General features: G+C 40.6%; 2 protein-coding genes across 2 annotated transcripts; one reads left to right on the top strand and one right to left on the bottom strand.

Annotated features, from left to right (window-relative positions):
• The first annotated feature begins 1,066 nt into the window (after positions 1 to 1,066).
• LOC141325556 (uncharacterized) lies at positions 1,067 to 8,889 on the top strand. Its single transcript, XM_073834307.1, has 2 exons — positions 1,067 to 1,195; positions 5,795 to 8,889. The coding sequence occupies exons 1-2, from the start codon at positions 1,114 to 1,116 to the stop codon at positions 7,117 to 7,119; spliced, it is 1,407 nt and encodes a 468-aa protein (XP_073690408.1). The 5' UTR covers positions 1,067 to 1,113; the 3' UTR covers positions 7,120 to 8,889.
• A 6,780-nt stretch (positions 8,890 to 15,669) lies between these two features.
• LOC141325558 (heat shock protein 30-like) lies at positions 15,670 to 16,212 on the bottom strand. Its single transcript, XM_073834309.1, has one exon. It carries the CDS (start codon positions 16,210 to 16,212, stop codon positions 15,670 to 15,672), a length of 543 nt encoding a protein of 180 aa, XP_073690410.1.
• Between the last annotated feature and the right edge of the window lie 2,127 nt (positions 16,213 to 18,339).

Raw genomic sequence — 18,339 nt, 5'->3', positions numbered from 1 at the left:
GTAAATGTGTATGCACCTTTGTAATTTTATCGTGCATTTAAGACTTTTAATTTGGTTTGGCGATGTGGCGTCATAAGGCTGCGCCGCGTGCAACATCTGTGATTGGACTGAAGACAGGTTTGTTTTTAAGCATTTAATGCATTTAAAGTGTTTACATCAGTGCAAACCGTTCAGGAGTTGTAACATGTAAAAAGAAAACTAATTATGAATGAATGAATGTTTGAATGGACATCGTAATAATTTATTTAATATTTATGAGTATTTTTTTTTTTTAGTAAAGAACATCTGCACAGGAGTAGCAGAAATATTGAGCCTCATTTCGTTCTCTATATCGTGAATGAGTTTCTCGTAAAGACGAATTCTGGCACTGGCAAGTACTTATGGTAGAAACGCAAACGGAGGCAGTCTAATTTTTAGTTTGTTATGTTTTTTGGCTGAATGATTCAATGTTTCAAAGCGCTCGAATCACGCTCGCCGACGACACCCTCTGGTTAATACAAGTAACAAAAACACAACAACTATTACAAATCAATTGTAAATGTTTTTTTTTATTTATTTATTTTTTTTATGTTCTATTAATCTATTAAATATACAAATGATTAAATACCAGAAAAATAAATCATCCATAACTATATTTTGCGTCTGTATAATTTGTGGTATTGTATGGATTTTTGTCACATCGCAATTCATATGTCAAAACTGCGGATAGTATTTTTTTATTATTATTGTGGGTTCTATGCAATCTTATTGTATTAATAATTATTAAGGTAATTAAAAACCCTAACTGCTTAAACCCAACACAAAATTCTGACAAAAAAGTATGAGAAGAGAACATATGATATATTTAATATATTTACCTTCACAATCTGTATACATTATAAATATACTATTTTTATATTATACTTATGTGTTCATATTAGGGTGTAATTTCACTAATGTGGATGTGTGTGTGGGACACACCCTGTTTAAGCTTCTTATGTCTATGTATAAACAGTATAACTTTAAAATAAATAGTTAGTAGTGACTATTTATTCTCATCTTAAACATTACACTGTTTCCAAACACAGAAAAGCTCCTGGTGAAGTGACTGAGATCCACGTGCCTATTGTAAATATGGCATTAATTAAAGAGGAAATTGAAGACATGAAGATTGAAGTGCTTACAGTGAAACAAGAAGATACTGAGGAACAAACAGGTTGGTTTTCATGCTAAAAGCTGAACTCACTCACTCAGCCATTTAGCTGGCTGACAATATCGACATTTTGGTCAAATAAATGCTATTTGCTTGCTGTGTTCATCACATACAATATGCATCAAATAATTATTTACATATGTAACTCTACTTGACAGTAACTGCAAGAGAAAGCAATGTAAATGTTTGGGGAAAACTAAATAAAACTTAGCGGTTAACACAGTTATGTTTCACCCCTTCGCCATGTTTAAAGTTTATGGCCCGTCCAACTCAGAAAGTCAGGTATAAAAGTTATCATGTAAATATTACTCTTTAACTAGGAGACTGGTATTTACAATAATTCAGAATGCATGTGAAGGCAGCACAGGTGCACCTGAGAAGATCCTACTCCAGAGTTTGGCATGCATTCTTATAACATGTCATGCATTAAATTAAATTATACTTTGAGGCCGTTGAGTGCTTGAATCTGATTGGCTGACGAACGTTTTAATGGTGTGCGTTATTTTTAGGGAAACACACGGCGAACGTATTTCCAGGCAGCTCTTGACCGCATTACATGTCTATATCACTTCACCACATGATTTCAGTTATTTCAAAAGTCCTTACAGCCTAAAACTGTGAAATAACCAAAACCCACAATGACACTGGCCAAGCAATAGGATAAAAACAATAGATTATTTCCATGTTTTGACACAAAATTGCGTTTTATCATGTACGGAAAGCACATACTCTATTCTCCCACACTCTCTTTCTATACAGATGCACACACATACAGTTTGCACACATGTTAGCATACATGCTAATGTTGTTAGCGCTGCTCTGATGACTGTAGGTATGGTTCGATACGTGTATCGGTACCGTTCGGTTCTCGGGCAAATTCCAAATGGAAGTGATCATCCCTATCACCTTTGTGAGGGGACTAAGCGAATCTGCTTAGTCAGGGCTGCCAACTTTTGAGTTCAGCTTGGAGTGAGAATTCCCACAGCAGTGTCTTTAGGGGGGTCCGGGGGCATGCTTGCTAATGCTAAATTCATCTATCTGGTGCACTTTGAGAGTTCACAATTCAGAGCTCCAATGCAGTTTCAGTGTGCAAACTAAACAAAGAAAAAAGCTGGTGAATTGACTTAAAATGATAAAATAATTGATAATAATAATTTTATATTATTATTCCAACGACAGTAATATTGGAAAACAATTCTGTAAAGTAAATAAAAATTAGTATTTCACCAGTATGTTATTTTATCTTATTCTACAGTAGGGGAATTACAATACTTTTGTTGTAATTTCTACACTTGCAAGCAGGGCCCATTTTATTCATGATACAAATGAAATTTTTGGGTGATTTGAGAGAATTTACCAGCCATAAATATTTTTTTTCTGGCAATGAAACTGTTTTTGCAGTTGCTGCTACTACAACTAAACATTTTTAATAAAAATAATAATAAATTGAAAATTAGAACTAAACACTGCATTTTAATCATGATACAAAAAAGATCGTACACACATGTTCGCATGAGCAGTTTTTTTTATTTTATTTAAATTTGGTCTGACTTCAGCATTGTGAAATTATTTGTTATTTTTTTAATATATTTATAAAAATGTCATACTGTGTTTTCATCATAAAATGCTGTAAAATAACTGTTGCAGTGCTGCAAAACTATTTACTTTTCTTGTTGTGGTAAAAAGTTATGTACAGTAAAAAAAATCCTAGATTTAGTCATTATAAATAATTGCAACTGCATTTAAAAATATATATATTTTGACACGAAAATTCAAATATTTTTCTGTAATCTGCTGTTCTGAGAAATTATATTTTTCTCATATTCGAAAATTAATCCTTCCTTCATGAGGGATTTATCACTCCCGAAATTTTGCTTTACCTATACAGCCGTTAGCAGGACGAAAAACAAAACTTTTATTCAAATTCTAAACGGATTATATGTAGCCTTGGAGTGCGCAATAGCCCTTCCTTGATAATCACTAAAAACGTGTCGCTTCAGTTAATCGCAAAAGTCCCTTTATAATCAATGAACCGCTTATTTACAGTGAGAGGACTGGCAAGTGTACAGGGAAAAAAATCTGGTGTTTAGTGGTGAGTGAATTCAGGATGCAATGGCCAATCACAGGCGTTCTAGATCAACAGAAATGTCTGTGATTGGCTACATTGCTCAGCGCTACGAAAACAATTTGTCTTTTGGCGATTACCAGAGCACAAACACAAATACGCCCTGGAGCTTTTACCAAATCTGTTTAGCCAATATCTTATATTATTATAGTTTTAACTGAGGGTGCTTTTGACTGCGTGAGAAAATGGATGTGTGGCGTGAGAGCGTGTGAAAAGTGTCAATTGCGTGAGTCTCACGCTGAAAGCGTGAGAGTTGGCAGCCCTGGCTTAGTGCTGACAGACACGGGTGTGTTTGACTTGAAGCGGCGCTGCAGGCACCCATCGGTGTATGACATCAGAGCAACGCGAGAGTGATTATAACGAGAATATGGAACCATCAGCTGTCAAGCGCTTTCGCAGTATTTTGATGTCATACACAGATCGGTCGCTGCAGCGCCGCTTCAAGTCGAACACACCCGTGTCTGTCAGCACTAATGCTGCCTTCATGTGCTATCGTAATTATGGTAAATACCAAAATCCGACATCTAAATTGCACATGAACACCCACTCATGTTGTAATTTCCACTGGAAAGCTCGAAATTTTTTTATGATACCCGAGTTGCCGAGATGGGATAAACTTTGACCTTTCAACATGGCGGACAGCAACGAAACTATACTGAATGATAAGCATTGCATGATGTTAAAAGTTCTCTGCTGTTTAGTTGGTTAGTTTGTAGCCCCCATAATGCTGGGCATAAAGGATTTTAATAACGTCGCTATTTAAATGTAGTGTTGTCTTTAAAACTACCGTTAAGAGAAGATGCTAGCTTGTCGTGGCTCGCCTCCAGTAGGGTGCTGTGCGGTACAGTGTTCTGAAGGAGGCAATTTTCTCATGTTATTTTATTCGGTCTGTTTTACCAAAGTAGCATGTGAGGACAAATTGCGAGTCCGCCATGTTTCTCTTCACTACGACAACAAAAGCACCTGAACAGGACACACCGGTAATTTCCACTTCACAAGTGGAAAGCATCATCTTTCCCATATCACATGAAGGCAGCATAAGCAGATTCGCTTAGTTATGCTAACAGTAAAAAGACATTAATGACATTAAAACAGCGACATCTGCTGACAGAGACCATGCTGTGTTGTCACGTAAACATCCCAGCTGAAGATAATAATGAGGAAATTACATCGCTCCCTTCGTCAAGTGCATTGCAAACGACTACATTATGACTTGCACATGCCCTAAGTCCCCCACAAAGGTGATAGGGATGATCACTTCCATTTGGAATTTGTCCGAGAACCGAACGGTACCGATACACGTACCGAACCATCCCTAGATGACTGACAACTTAAAAACTACATGACATTTCTCACAACCGAGGTGTAACGCATCACCAGATCGGGTGTGCATTATTTTCTGAGAATACAACGACCCGTTGTCAATTATTCCTTACAGAAATAATACAGATGTGGTCTTAATAAAACAGTTTGTGCAGCATTAAACCCATTTCAACTTCTGATTTGAAAACACTGAAAACCAGGAGGAGGTTTGGCCAGGACTGCTTTTAAAATTAAATCATGGAGGTTGCTTTCACATATATTTTTTGCAGCTTGTATGTGTCTGAAAAACAAGCTTTATACTAATTCTGAATGGATTATAGCCTAGAAAGCACACAAAATGCTAAACACAATGAATTTCTTATTTACCTCACATCTGAACTTAGTTATAAGATGATTCACTAGCCTTCTTCTTAAAAACTCTGGCATTTTGAGCAAATTTAGTGAATTCTAACCAACTAAAATGCCTCTGATTGGCCACTGCATTCAAGAAATCAACAGATATGTTGGTGATTAGCTACATTGCTTAACACTGCAAAAACATGTTGTAAATAGTAACTTTTGATACTGTCCAGAGCACAAATGCAAATACGCACTGGATAGTTTACTAGATCTTTAATTGCTTTTGCTTTCATTTGAGGCTATTCAGCACCAGGGCCATAAAGACAAGAAACAGTTTTTATGATCATTTGTTAAAATTAACCATTATTATTATTATTAACCATTTTGCAGATTATTTATCTTTATTTATTTATTATATATATATTTTTTCATATGGCAAGAAAATATAAGACTGAGATTAATGGCATGTCATTAAGAAAAATCATGAATATAAGCATATAAATGGATCTAATACAGAGCCCTGATGCACTCCATACTTGTGTATACCAAGAAAATGTTATGATCTTTGCTGTCAAAAAATCTAATAGCACTAGAAGTGAGAGAAGAGTTTCTGAGCTATGATGGGGCTTAATTCTGACTTTTGCATATCTCTGAATTGTTCAGAGATATGCAAAATTGTACGTAGGACAGAATACACTTTTTCCTACTATTTTAGACGTGAACGGAATTTGGGATCAGCATATAATAAACAAGGTCTCCTTGGACAAACTGTGTCTGTTGTGTCTAAAAAATGTGTACACCTTTTTTCACTTTAGATCTGATGGCACCTAAAGAAGAGAGTGAAGAACTGAATGAAATGGAAGAGAAAGACCAGGAACATAATTTTATGAGTGGAGAAAAATCCACTCAGACTGTTAATATTTCCTCACAAAAAAAGGCTAAGATGACCAAATCTAAACATCCTTTCATCTGCCCACAATGTGGAAAACGTTTCACTCAAAAAGCAAACCTTAAAGTCCACATTAGAAGTCACACTGGAGAGAAGCCTTTCACCTGCAAACTGTGTGGAAGGAGTTTCTCACGAAAAGAAAGTCTTAAGATTCACATGACAATTCACACTGGAGAAAAGCCGTTTTTATGTGGTCAGTGTGGAAAGAGTTTCAGATGTAAAGAAATCCTTAATTCCCATATGAGGGTCCACTCGGAAGAGACACATTTTAGATGTCATCAGTGTGGAAGGAGATTTCGATTTAAAAAAAACCTCAATACTCACATGAGAGTTCACTCTGGAGAGAAGCCTTACTCATGCCATCACTGTGGAAAGCGTTTCGTTCATAAAGTAAGCCACAAGAATCACATGAAGATTCACACTGAAGAGAAGCCGTTTGTCTGTGCTCAGTGTGGAACATGTTTCAAGTACAAAGCAACCCTTAATGCCCACATGAGAGATCACACGGGAGAGAATCCGTTCACCTGCAAACTGTGTGGGAAGAGCTTCTCTCATAAAGGAAATCTTAAGACTCACATGAGAATTCACACCGGAGAGCAGCCGTTCACGTGCGAACAGTGTGGAAAGAGTTTCAGACGCAAAGAAACCCTCGATTCCCACACGAGAGTTCACACTGGTGAGAGTCCTTACACCTGCAAAGTGTGTGGGAATGGCTTCTCACGGAAGGGAAATCTTAACACGCACATGAAAATTCACACCGGTGAGAAGCCGTTCATTTGTGATCAATGTGGAAAGAGTTTTGGACGTAAAGAAACGCTTAATTACCACATGAGGATTCATTTAAGAGAGAACAGTTTAACGTGTCACGAGTGTGGAAAGAGTTTCACGGACAGTAATCACCTTAAAAAGCATGTAGTAATTCACATCGGGGACAAGCCTTTCATGTGCCATTTTTGTGGAAAGACTTGTAAAAGCAAATCAAACCTTGACAACCACATAAAAGTTCACACCGGAGAAAAGCCTTTCACCTGTCAAGAGTGTGGAAAAGGTTTCACTGTTAAAGGAAACCTTCAGATTCATAAGAGAGTTCACACTGGAGAGAAGCCTTACAAGTGTCTTCAGTGTGAGAAGAGTTTCACGTATCCAAAAGACCTGAAACGTCATATGCTAATTAAATGTGAAAATAAATAAAACTGCAGTGTTCGGAGTGTAGTAAGAGGTTTACAAAGCGGAGCAGTTTCTAAAATCACCTGCACATTTCCTCTGGAGGATTTAATTAGAAGGTTATGCTAATCTGGGACTTTATTTGTGTTCTTTGTGCAAAATGGTTTTAAAGGTAACCCAGGGTATTAAGACTTGTCTGGCCTAATATAACTTAAATGATGTCTCTTACTGAAATATATTGTAGAAAATGCCAGTTACTTTTTCCCCCATTTATTGATTAAAAGCTCTCCTGTCCCCATGTTGAGAGAAATTGTGAGTAAGATGTTACTTTAGTTCTAGAATAAATGTGAGCATGCATTAATTCATCTCACTCGCTAAAAAACAGATACAGTATTTTTCAAAATGAATAAAATAGTGAAATTCAATGCAAACCTGCAATAATATGTTAAATAATACAAATATCCTTTATGTATTTAATCTCATTTTATTAACCGATGTCTTTGCTGTCGACCTTCGATGATCCAATTCATCCATACAAATAAGCATAAAATGACTCAAGATAATCTAACATTTGTTTTCCTTTTATTTTTATTGCTGAAGAGTTGACATTTTTCTTCTGCGGTCTACTGTACAGACCTGAATTTACTTTTCTCTAAGCCCAAGGCTTTTGTTGTGAAAGGGCTTTTACATTTGCCAAAAATAGAACTTTTTATATTAAAAACAAACAAGCAAGCCCTGCTCAGATTTAAAAAGTAACGTACACTGGCCTAAAAAAGTAATGTAACGCATTACTTTTCATAAAAAGTAACTAAGTAATGCAATTAGTTACTTTTTTAGGGAGTAGCTCAATATTGTAATGCATTACTTTTAAAAGTAACTTTCCCCAACACTGGTCCTATTATGCTCTTTTACAAAGTCTTTATTTTGTTTTGGGGGTGCACTAGAACATGCTTTCATGCTTGGTGGTTCAAAAAACGCATAATTTTTCACATAATTTACATTAATACAATAGCTTTTTCCCCAGGCTGGCACAAATGGCTCGATTAGTTCCGGGTTTGATGAAGGTCCGCCTTTCGAAAAAAACCAAATGTGTTGTGATTGGTTAGCAGTCCCACTGCGTTGCAATTGGCGAACAGCTTAGACGGCATTTCAGTCCAGCCATGCCCCTTCCTAAAGCAGCAAGTTCTGTATACAATGGTGCAAGCTAGATTAAAGTGATTCTTACATTTTAAATATGGATATGTTTCGTACAAAACCACATCAAATCACAAAAAGAGACTTTTACTTCTTCAGTGGCTGCGGCGTCATGACAATCTCACGTTTTTTGTCTCTGCCATTTGTAAGCTTTTTCAGTAGCTGTGGTCTACTAAAAGCCTTAAAGGCATCAGGGCTAAAGTGGAGAGAAAAAGACACGTATTATTAGTTTATTCATCCACAAGCATCTTCCTATTGTTTTCTCCTCTTCTTATAGCTAAAAAGCAGTTAAGACTTACATCAACATATTAAGCCATACATGTCACAATACCCGGGGTTCCCTTCAAATAGTTTGAAAATTTAAAATGTCACCAGAAAATATGTATATGTGCACAATAAATTTTCATTGTATAAATGTATGTTTCCAGTCACATTCCTGGAGCACATTTGCATGTCTCGTTAATTAAGTACCTGCTCAAGTCATTACATAGAAAAACATGAAAAATGTGTATAGTTGGGGGGGATGCAGGAATGCGGTTTGGTTTATTTTTCGGTTTAATGCCTCAAACAAATATTAGATGAATAATGTCAATCTTCTGTGAAATGCCACAATGTAAATGAACAATTCTGAATAAAAGGAAATTAACAACTGTATAAAAAATTACTTTGCATAATTTATTAGTTGAAGAATGTCCAGGTAAACGTTTTCAATTTGTTGTCTCAGAATTAGAATTATACTAGTACAGAAACTGATTTTGTGAAGCTTAAATGGAAAATTATTGAAAATTTAAATGAAAGAATGCTACGTTAATGACCAGACACCATTCAGAGGGCAAGAAGATGACCCCAAGCTCAGAAGGACAGGACTAATGGTGCATTCAAGTCATGTCAGATAGATCATATTTACGAGTTGAACGCACATGAATGCCACCACAAAGTTGTTATTACAAGTGGGAAGCTCAAAAGCTTTTTTTAAGCCCAGAGTTTCCAAGTTGGGGGCATTTAAGTGAGAAAACGTGTGTGTGTGTGTGTGTGTGTGTGTGTGTGTGTGTGTGTGTGTGTGTGTGTGTGTGTATATATATATATATATATATAGAACAAACTGCACAGACTGCAGACTAGCGTAGACGTTCTGCACCTGTGCGACTTATCAGACTTAACAGTAACTTTGCAGGATGGAAATCTGAAGAAGATGGCTGACGATCTGGGACTGAGCCCGGACTGGACACTGAGGTGGAGATGGGACTTTATTACAACCCCTGACAAAAATTATGGAATCACTACACTTAGAAGATGTTCACCCATTTTTTTTTTTTTTTTTGCTTTAAAACAAATAAACTAATCACAGATATGACACCAAACTATTTTTGTTTAATTATTCAACACACTGGTTATGTGAAACATACCTCAAACAAGTGAAATGAAAATGTTTAAATTAATGGAAAATTGTTTTCCATATCAATTAGAGGAAAAGATTATGGAATCATTCAATGTTGTGGAAAAAAATATGGAATTAGCTTGTAATTTGTATTTCTGAAACAAGTATCTACACATATCTAAAATGCAAATTAGTCATCAGTTAAAAGAGAGCTTACAGACCTTAACAAGCTGTTGAATTTTTAATTGTAAGGAAACGTGTTCCCAACAAGAAAGCTGTCAGTTGAAATGATGGAAAGGATTATAAAACTCCTTCAAGACGGAAATCCATCATGGAGTGTGGCAAAAGAAGCTGGATCTAAACTGGAAGTTGTTTCTATAATTTAGTCTAAGTATAAACCAAATGGAAAGGTTATAAAACAAAAACATACAGGCGGGAAAAAAAACAAGCAAGAAAGACATCAAAGCATCAAGATAGAAAACTCAAAGCAATTTGCCTTGAAAATAGAAAATGCACAACGAAACAAATGAAGAATAAATGGGCGGAAACAGGAGTCAATGTGCGTGACAGAACTGTAAGAAATTGGCTAAATGAAATCAGATTTACACACAGAAAAATCATATGAAAACCAGCACTAACACATAAACAAAAGAAAACAAGATTAGAGTTGGCTAAAAAGAAGAAGTCATGGAATGTGGATGATTGGATGAAATTGATATTCAGTGACGAATCAAAAATCTGCAATGGACAAGGAGATGATGCTGGAGCTTTAGTCTTGTGCCATTCTAAAGAAATATACAAAGCAGACTGCCTGAAGAAAACTACCAAATTTCCCAACTCATTTATAATACGAGGTTGCATGTCAGGTAAAAGACCAGGGGAAATGGGTATCCTTACCTCAACATTCAATTCACAGGTTTACACTGAAACTTTGGACACTTTTCTCATTCCATCAATAGAAAAGAAGTTTGGTGATGATGTTAGTATAATAATGGACCTTGCCACAGAACAAAAAGTTTTTCTTCAGGAAAGGCACAACAACTCAATGACATGGCCAGCACACATTCCGGATCTCAATCTGATTGAAAATGTATGGTGGAAAGCTGATCTGTCAACCGCTATTCAAGAAAGTTGAACCAGCTTTTCATTAGATGAAGTCCATGCCCTAAAGAATTCAGAGTGTCATAAATGCCAGAGGAGGAGCAACAAAGTACTAATTGTGTATTTTTCATCAACATTAAATGATTCCATATTTTTTTTTCCTGTACTTGATATGGAAAATAATTTATTATTAATTAAAAGAGTTTAATCTCAATTGTTTGATGTATGTTTCACATAACCAAAATGTTGAATTAATAAAAATAGTTTTGTGTCATATCTGTGATTCGTTTATTTGCTATGAAGTAAAAAAAAAAAAAAAAAAACATCTAAGAGTGGTGATTCCATCATTTATGCCAGGGGTTGTAGTGTTGACAGGTGAAGTGCATCAGAATTTGAGTGATTGTGATCGGGTGGGTGGAGCTGGAGGATCTGGTGTGCTGGGGACTCTGTGACAGTACTCCTCTGTGACAGATGGTTTCTTTGAGTAGATTTTTAGCACTGTAATGCCAGAAGAAAATGTCAGTAAAATTTTAGGTATTTTCAGTAATTTCCCAGCATTTGTTGTTGTAGGTGAGTATTTACAAAGATAACGTCTAGGTTATGTAGGTAACCCTCGTTCCCTGAAGGAGGGAAACGGAGACGTTATGGGAACTCGCCTGAGAGACCAATCATCTCTGAGCCTTATTCAAAAGGCCAATGAACATTGGCGAGTGGTATTTGCATGCCAAGCCACTCCCCCGTACACACGGGTATATAAGATGGCGGCACGCAACCACTCATTCAGGTTTTCGCTGAGGAGCCGAGCCGTGCCGCAGCCCGGCGACAGGGCGACGTAAGGTTGTGGTAGGGGATGTAACGTCTCCGTTCCCTTCTTCAGGGAACAAGGGATTTGGAACATGCGATTTCTACATGTGGAATGAAAGTAATTCAATATATCCATAATCTTAGGGATATACGAGGGAAACAGCGGCCTTCTGGCTGACCGTGGAAAAATACTGAGACATGTTGCCACAACCTGCGGGGCGAAGGAGACCCAGCAGGAGCACAGTCAGGGACAACTCCGCATCTAGGCCTGACTGCGGGGCATGGAGGACCCAAGGTTCACCGGAGGGAACAACTGAGGGAAATAGCGCACGGATCCCGTAGGCACGTTTCGTCGACAGAGAAGGCTTGTAGATCCCCTACACTCTTGATGGAGGCCAACACGGTCAGGAGCGCTGTCTTAAGTGACAGATATTTCAGCTCGACTGACGCGAGTGGCTCAAATGGGGCCTCCCGTAAGCCCTGGAGGGCGACGGAGAGATCCCAAGAGGGTACGAGGTGCGGTCTGGGGGGATTAACCCTTCTCACACCTCTAAGGAACCTCACAATCAGTTGGTGCTTACCAAGGGATGTTCCATCTACTGCATCGTGATACGCTGCGATGGCAGCAACGTACACTTTGAGAGTCGAAGGGGACAGCCTGCGCTCCAACTTCTCTTGCAAGAAGGAAAGCACTACTGCAATCGGACATCTCTGTAGGTCCTCTCTGCGAGAGGAGCACCAGTCGATGAACAGACCCCACCTGAGAGCATAAGCCTACCTTGTAGAGGGAGCTCTGGACTGAGTGATAGTTTCTATCACGACCTGTGGGAGGCCAGAGAGGTCTGACGCGTCCCGTCCAGGAGCCAAACGTACAGGTTTCATAGGTCGGGGCGCGGGTGCCAAATTTTGCCCATCCCCAAAATGAGATCTGGAAACCAGGTCCGGGTGGGCCAATATGGCACAACCAGCAGAACCTGCGCCTCGTCCTCCCTGATCTTGCACAGGGTCTGTGCAAGGAGGCTCACTGGGGGAAAGGCGTACTTGTGACATTCGACGGGAGTGAAGACCACCGTGGTGGTTGATATAGGCTACGGTCGCAGTGCTGTCGGTGCGAACAAGCACGTGTTTGTGGTGCAGCATCGATCGGAAGCGACGGAGCGCAAGAAGCACAGCCAACAACTCTAGGCAATTGATGTGCCATTGCAGTCGAGGTCCTGTCCAGGAGCCCGAGGCTGCTTGCCCGTTGCATATAGCACCCCAACCCGTGGAGGAGGCATACGTGTAAACCACAAGATGCCTGGAGACCTGCCCCAGAGGGACTCCGGCCTGAAGTAACGCTGGGTCTGACCACGGGCTGAACAGGTGGCGACACTGTGCCAATCCGGACTGTGCCATGGTGCCATGCCCATCTTGGGACTTGATCGCTCAGGACAGCGCTGGTCTCATATGAAGCAAGCCCAGCAGCGTCACCGTGGCTGCAGCTGCCATATGCCCCAGGAGCCTCTGGAATATTTTGAGAGGAACCGCTGTCTTGTGTCTGAATGACTCCAGACACTTCAGCACTGACTGCGCGTGCTCATTGGTGAGGCGGGCTGTCATGTTGACCGAGTCCAGCTCCATGCTGAGAAAAGAGATCCTCTGCACTGGGGAGAGTTTGCTCTTCTCTCGGTTGACCTGAAGGCCCAGATGGCTGAGGTGCTGGAGCACCCAGGTCCCTGTGTTCGCACAACAAATCTCTCGAGTGAGCTATGAGAAGCCAGTCATCAAGATAGTTGAGAATGCGAATGCCCTTCCGCCAGAGGGGGGAGAGGGCAGCCTCCGTGACCTTCGTGAAGACACGGGGAGAGAGGGACAGGCCAAATGGTAGCACTTTGTACTGATTCGCTCGACCCTCGAATGCAAACAGTAGGAAGGGTCTGTGTCGAGGTAGGATCGAGACGTGAAAGTAGGCGTTCTTCAGGTCGATGGCTGCAAACCAATCCTGGAGACGGATGTATGTTAGCATGCGCTTCGTCGTGAGCATCTTGAACAGCAGCCTGAGAAGGGACCGATTCAGGGCTCGAAGATCCAGGATGGGTCTTAGCCCACCGCTCTTTTTGGGCACGATGAAGTAGGGACTGTAGAACCCTGACTTCATCTCAGCTGGAGGGACAGAAGGGGACTGATCCCAGAAGGAAAAGCGTCCTGGAGAAAAGTCTGACTGCACTGGGCAGCGCTTACCTTCTTCCCTGCTCGAGAAGGGAGTTCGGGGCCAAGACCCCAGAGGTGAGGAAATTGGCTCTTTCTGTGAAGTTGTGGGTACCATTTGAGTACACAGCAGCTCCCGGCACTCCACCGGGAGTGTGGACATAGATGTTGTCGTCACCCGAAGAGCAATCTCCTTCACCTCTGGGTTGCCCGCGTCAGGGACGCTTCGCAGTTCTTTTGAGGTTGTTTCTGGCCGGTCCCTGAGAGGTGGGTGGCGCTGCTCTCCCGCAGCCAGCTTGACGTCGAGCCACAGGTGTCGCTCCTGTACCACTGCTGTGGACATCACCTGGCCAAGGGAACGTGCCGTGACCTTCGTCGCCCAGAGGGCGAAGTCTGTTGCGGCACGCAGTTCCTGCATAACCCCTTGGTCAGGACCACCCTCATGCAGTTGTTTTAATGCCTGGACTTGGTAGACTTGCAGGGTAGCCATGGCGTGCAGGGCAGAGGCAGCCTGTCCAGCGGCATGATAAACCCTGCCCGTGAGTGCGGACGAGCGCTCACATGCCCTGGACGGGAGATGCGGCCGATCCCGCCAGGTGGCAGCGCCCCGCGGCCATAAGTGCACCGCAGCAGTGCGCTCAACCTGGGGGATCGACACATATCCCTTGCCGGCCCGCCATCGAGGGTGGTGAGGGGAGAGGAGCTGGAGCGCGGGCCATTTTTTCACCAACTCCTCCTGCACCTCCGGGAAGAAAGGCACCGGGGGAGGGCTCGGCGGTGCCGCGGTGGCCCTCCCCAGGAACCCGTCATCCAGCCTGGAAGGATTGGCACTTGGGGTACCTCCAGACCGATCCCCCTGGTGGCCCGGAGGAGCATAGCCAAGAGTTCGGCGTCCGCATCAGACGGTCCACTGTAGGACGACGAGGGGAGCCTCCTCGCGAACGAGCGGCGGGACTTCAGCATGGTCATGGTCATGCGTTCGCAATGAACGCACGAACCATCTGTGAACGCTACCTCAGCATGCTCTCGGCCCAGGCATGTGAGGCAGTGTTCATGTCTGTCCAGTGAGGTGAGGAAACTACCACACCCAGAAGCGCACGGCCGGAAAGATATACCGAGAAAATATCTTCCACAGCCGTGAGAAATTTACTCTTCTAGTTCCCAGTTTGCCCAGGGAGGAACCGCGGCACAACTGTGCGCTCAAATGGGCTGCTCGCTGGTGTGCAAAAGGCTTGATTTTGCCGTGAAACGGCAGCCCGCAGGATCTTTGCTGGCGGCTGCAAAACGCTCTTTTAGCAGTCTTTAGTGAAGCAGCACACCAGCGGAGAGAGTATAAACTCTGTAACAGGAACTCTTTTTGTTTTGGTTGTAAAGGGCTCGAGCATGAAGGCTCCGAAGCGAAAATTTGAAATGAGTGGTTGCGTGCCGCCATCTTATATACCCATATGTACGGGGGAGTGGCTTGACATGCAAATACCACTCGCCAATGTTCATTGGCCTTTTGAATAAGGCTCAGAGATGATTAGTCTCTCAGGCGAGTTCCCATATGTAACGTCGTAGTGAAACGACTGAAGGGGAACATCTGTTTGGAGATTTTTTATTGATTTATTTTTTTAATAAAATCACCCTCATACAGATGCCTGGTTTTGATCAAGAGCACTTCTTTATCATGAAGAGAAGTACAAAAGAATGGAAAATGTAATTTTTATTTTTGTTTAATTCAATAGACAAACATCAATTATAAAATGATCCTTTTTCAAATATAGCACAAAAACTACAAAACAATAACCTAGAACACAAGATTTACACAAAATCATCATCATGGAATAGGTCAGAGTTGAACTGGTCTTGTCCTCAGTGTTTCAGCTCTTCTGTGCTGCGCTGGCATCGTGTTGCGTCTCGGCTGTCTCTGGCTATGTCTTCTTCAGAGTTTGACAGTCAATGAGCAGCATCCTCTCAGCTGCTTCAGATGGCTGATTTACTGGAGCCTGTATGTAGAGCTTTCCATCAGCCATGGAGCAGGTCACTGCCTCAGCATTTACTCCTTGAGGAGGATCAAACACCCGTCTGAACTCTTGGATTCTGTAAGAGTACGAACCTTTCCCATCCTCCTGCTTCTTCTCGCTCTTTCCGCTAACATGCAGCTTCCTGCCCACCTGTCTGACTGACAGCTCTTCTGGGGAAAAGTCTTTAGTGTCCAGCGTCAAACTAAAGGCGCTTCCCTCTTGATCCATTGTGCAGGTGACTGGGTAGATTTCCTGTGAGGGTGGCATCTGCTGGATCTCCTCAAAGATCTTGTGCTGAAGTTTCTCCAGCTGCTCCAGGCTGCTCTTCAGCTCCTGCAGTACCACTGCGTGTCTGTAAAGAGGTGTGATCTCCGGCCAGAGATTGTGCACTGGCCAGTCAGTCCCCATGAATGAGCTGAGGGAAGGCTGGAATCCATTCAGGCTCAACATTTTCAGTGTCTTTTGTGGTCTTGTTTTGATCCTCAGTTGTGTTGTCTCTCTGGTGGCGTCGTAGGGCTTTTAGATTTGACTCCAGTTCTGTGAGTTGTTTAGCTTTATACTGTGTGTTCATCAGCACCAGCAAATTCATGAACTTTCCAGGCAGTTCTGGATTCGTCCACTGGGGGCCAGCATAGAGAGAACTGATGACGCCTCACTAGTCACACTCTCATAATAGAAGATGACGAATAAACATCTATTAAACTGAGTTTATTTAATTACTGATGTATTTAATGACACTAAGTTTACATGTAAATACAGAATTGTGTTTTACCCAGATTATTATGGAATTTCTGAGAATCATTTTGATTTTATAACATTTATATTTTAAAAGATGCACTACACTAAGGCCTCAGTTGATCTTCTTCAGTTTAAATGATCTATGCGGCATACTTAATAAATCACAAAAGTACATGGGACAGAGATTTAGAGACTTGTTACTAAGTCTTTTCCAGACTTTATACTAAAAGATATTTAATATAAACACAAAACCTTATATAAACTCAATAAAACCGATCCCTCACATTCAGCCTTCACATGTCAAAATGTAAAGATGGCATAGGAACATTATTGCAGTATTCCTGAAACTACCCCACATTGAAATGTATACATACAGGCCTACCAGTTAGCTTAAAATTGTCGGACCAGCGGTTTTCAACATGAAAAAGTGTTCTGGTTAGCTGGATTAAAACAAAAACGGTTTTTCAATTACAAATCCAGACCGCTTCGCATTCTGTTTGACCAATTTTGTTGAAGAACCAATTAAAAAATGATGGATTACAAAATGGATATTTATTCAGCGGTTCTGTTTCTTAACAGCTTACAGGAAATTAATAAAAAAGCATCTGCCACATCAGCATTTGGAATCCAAGCATATAAGATATGAATGTTAGCAGTATTTCCTGGACCACTTAAACATCTGTGCATGAATGTGATGAGATTAAAATAATTTGTACTACAAAATTAGATTGTTGTCAGGGTGTCCAGTATTCCTTAATGGAAGGCTCCAGATTGTGTTGTTGAGGTCAGTTTGTTAGAGGCACAGAAAAAGCTGGAAGACTATAGCTTATAATATAATATTGGGTGTAATGTTGAAGGTGAAATAAAGAAAGTTAGAAATTTAATGATGTTTAGAACCTACTATTGAGAGAAATATTCAGTGTAGTAACAGAAACCACTTTATCATCTTAGCTCTGTTAACCACTATAAATTCTATGTGTGAAATCTGGTTTTGCAGTCACACTGATACACCACAGATACAAGATACAAGACCTTAGGTACATTATATACTCCTGAATAAGACAAATGTTTGCTATATGCTTGCATTTATTATCTAATCTAAACAAATGTTTAGATAATTACGATCTACCAAGAATCTGTATAAGATATATAAACAAAGCAAGAGCATTAATTCAACCGATACTGAGTGCTATGTGTTTTGATTCGAATGTAAATTGTGTGTGAACAGAACTTTTATTTTGGTCTGGCGACGTGACATCATACGGCTGTGCCTTGCTCCTCCATCTGTTGTGATTGGACTGAAGAAAGGTTTGTTTAATCGTTTTTATTAATACAAACAGTTCAGTCAATTTCATAGTTTTTACACAAGATGCAAAATTAATTATTTATAATTAAATCTAACATAATTTTTTATCTAACGTTATATGTGTGATGTATAAGGCACATCCACATATGAGTAACAAAAGAAGTTGGTCTCATTTCGCTTTCTATAGACCATTTCAACAGCAATTCAGCGGATTAAGAAAGTGACGTCTTTGGTCCTTGGACGTTTCCAGTTAGTGATCGAGGACATTCAAAACAATGGCAGGAGGCGCTTGATGCACAGTGGGATTGCGATGATATATTTAATCCTGCTGTTTAAAATGTCAAAATTAAAATTAGATCCTTGTCGTTCGGTGGTTGGGTGCTCCCTCTAGGCTGGAACTAACATTTGGAAATGTGTTTAAAGGTAGAATTCCAAGAAACATGCCTGAGTTGCGGCAGTGAAGCGAGAAGGCTGGATAACAACTAGCAACTCTAGGATATACAACAGATATACAAGGACAGCTGATTGTCCTG

Source organism: Garra rufa, chromosome 2 (assembly GCF_049309525.1).
Source record: "Garra rufa chromosome 2, GarRuf1.0, whole genome shotgun sequence".
Classification (NCBI taxonomy): Eukaryota; Metazoa; Chordata; class Actinopteri; order Cypriniformes; family Cyprinidae; genus Garra; species Garra rufa.
The sequence above is the reverse complement of the archived record's forward strand: the minus strand, read 5'-3'. Positions and strand labels throughout refer to the sequence as shown.

What these genes read in the sequence shown, in the direction of transcription:
- LOC141325556 (XM_073834307.1), top strand. Translation starts at nt 1,114, where the DNA reads ATGGCATTAATTAAAGAGGAAATTGAAGACATGAAGATTGAAGTGCTT. An exon ending in AGATACTGAGGAACAAACAG is followed by an intron (nt 1,196 to 5,794) that starts GTTGGTTTTCAT and finishes TTTTCACTTTAG; the next exon opens with ATCTGATGGCACCTAAAGAA.
- LOC141325558 (XM_073834309.1), bottom strand. Translation starts at nt 16,212, where the DNA reads ATGTTGAGCCTGAATGGATTCCAGCCTTCCCTCAGCTCATTCATGGGG.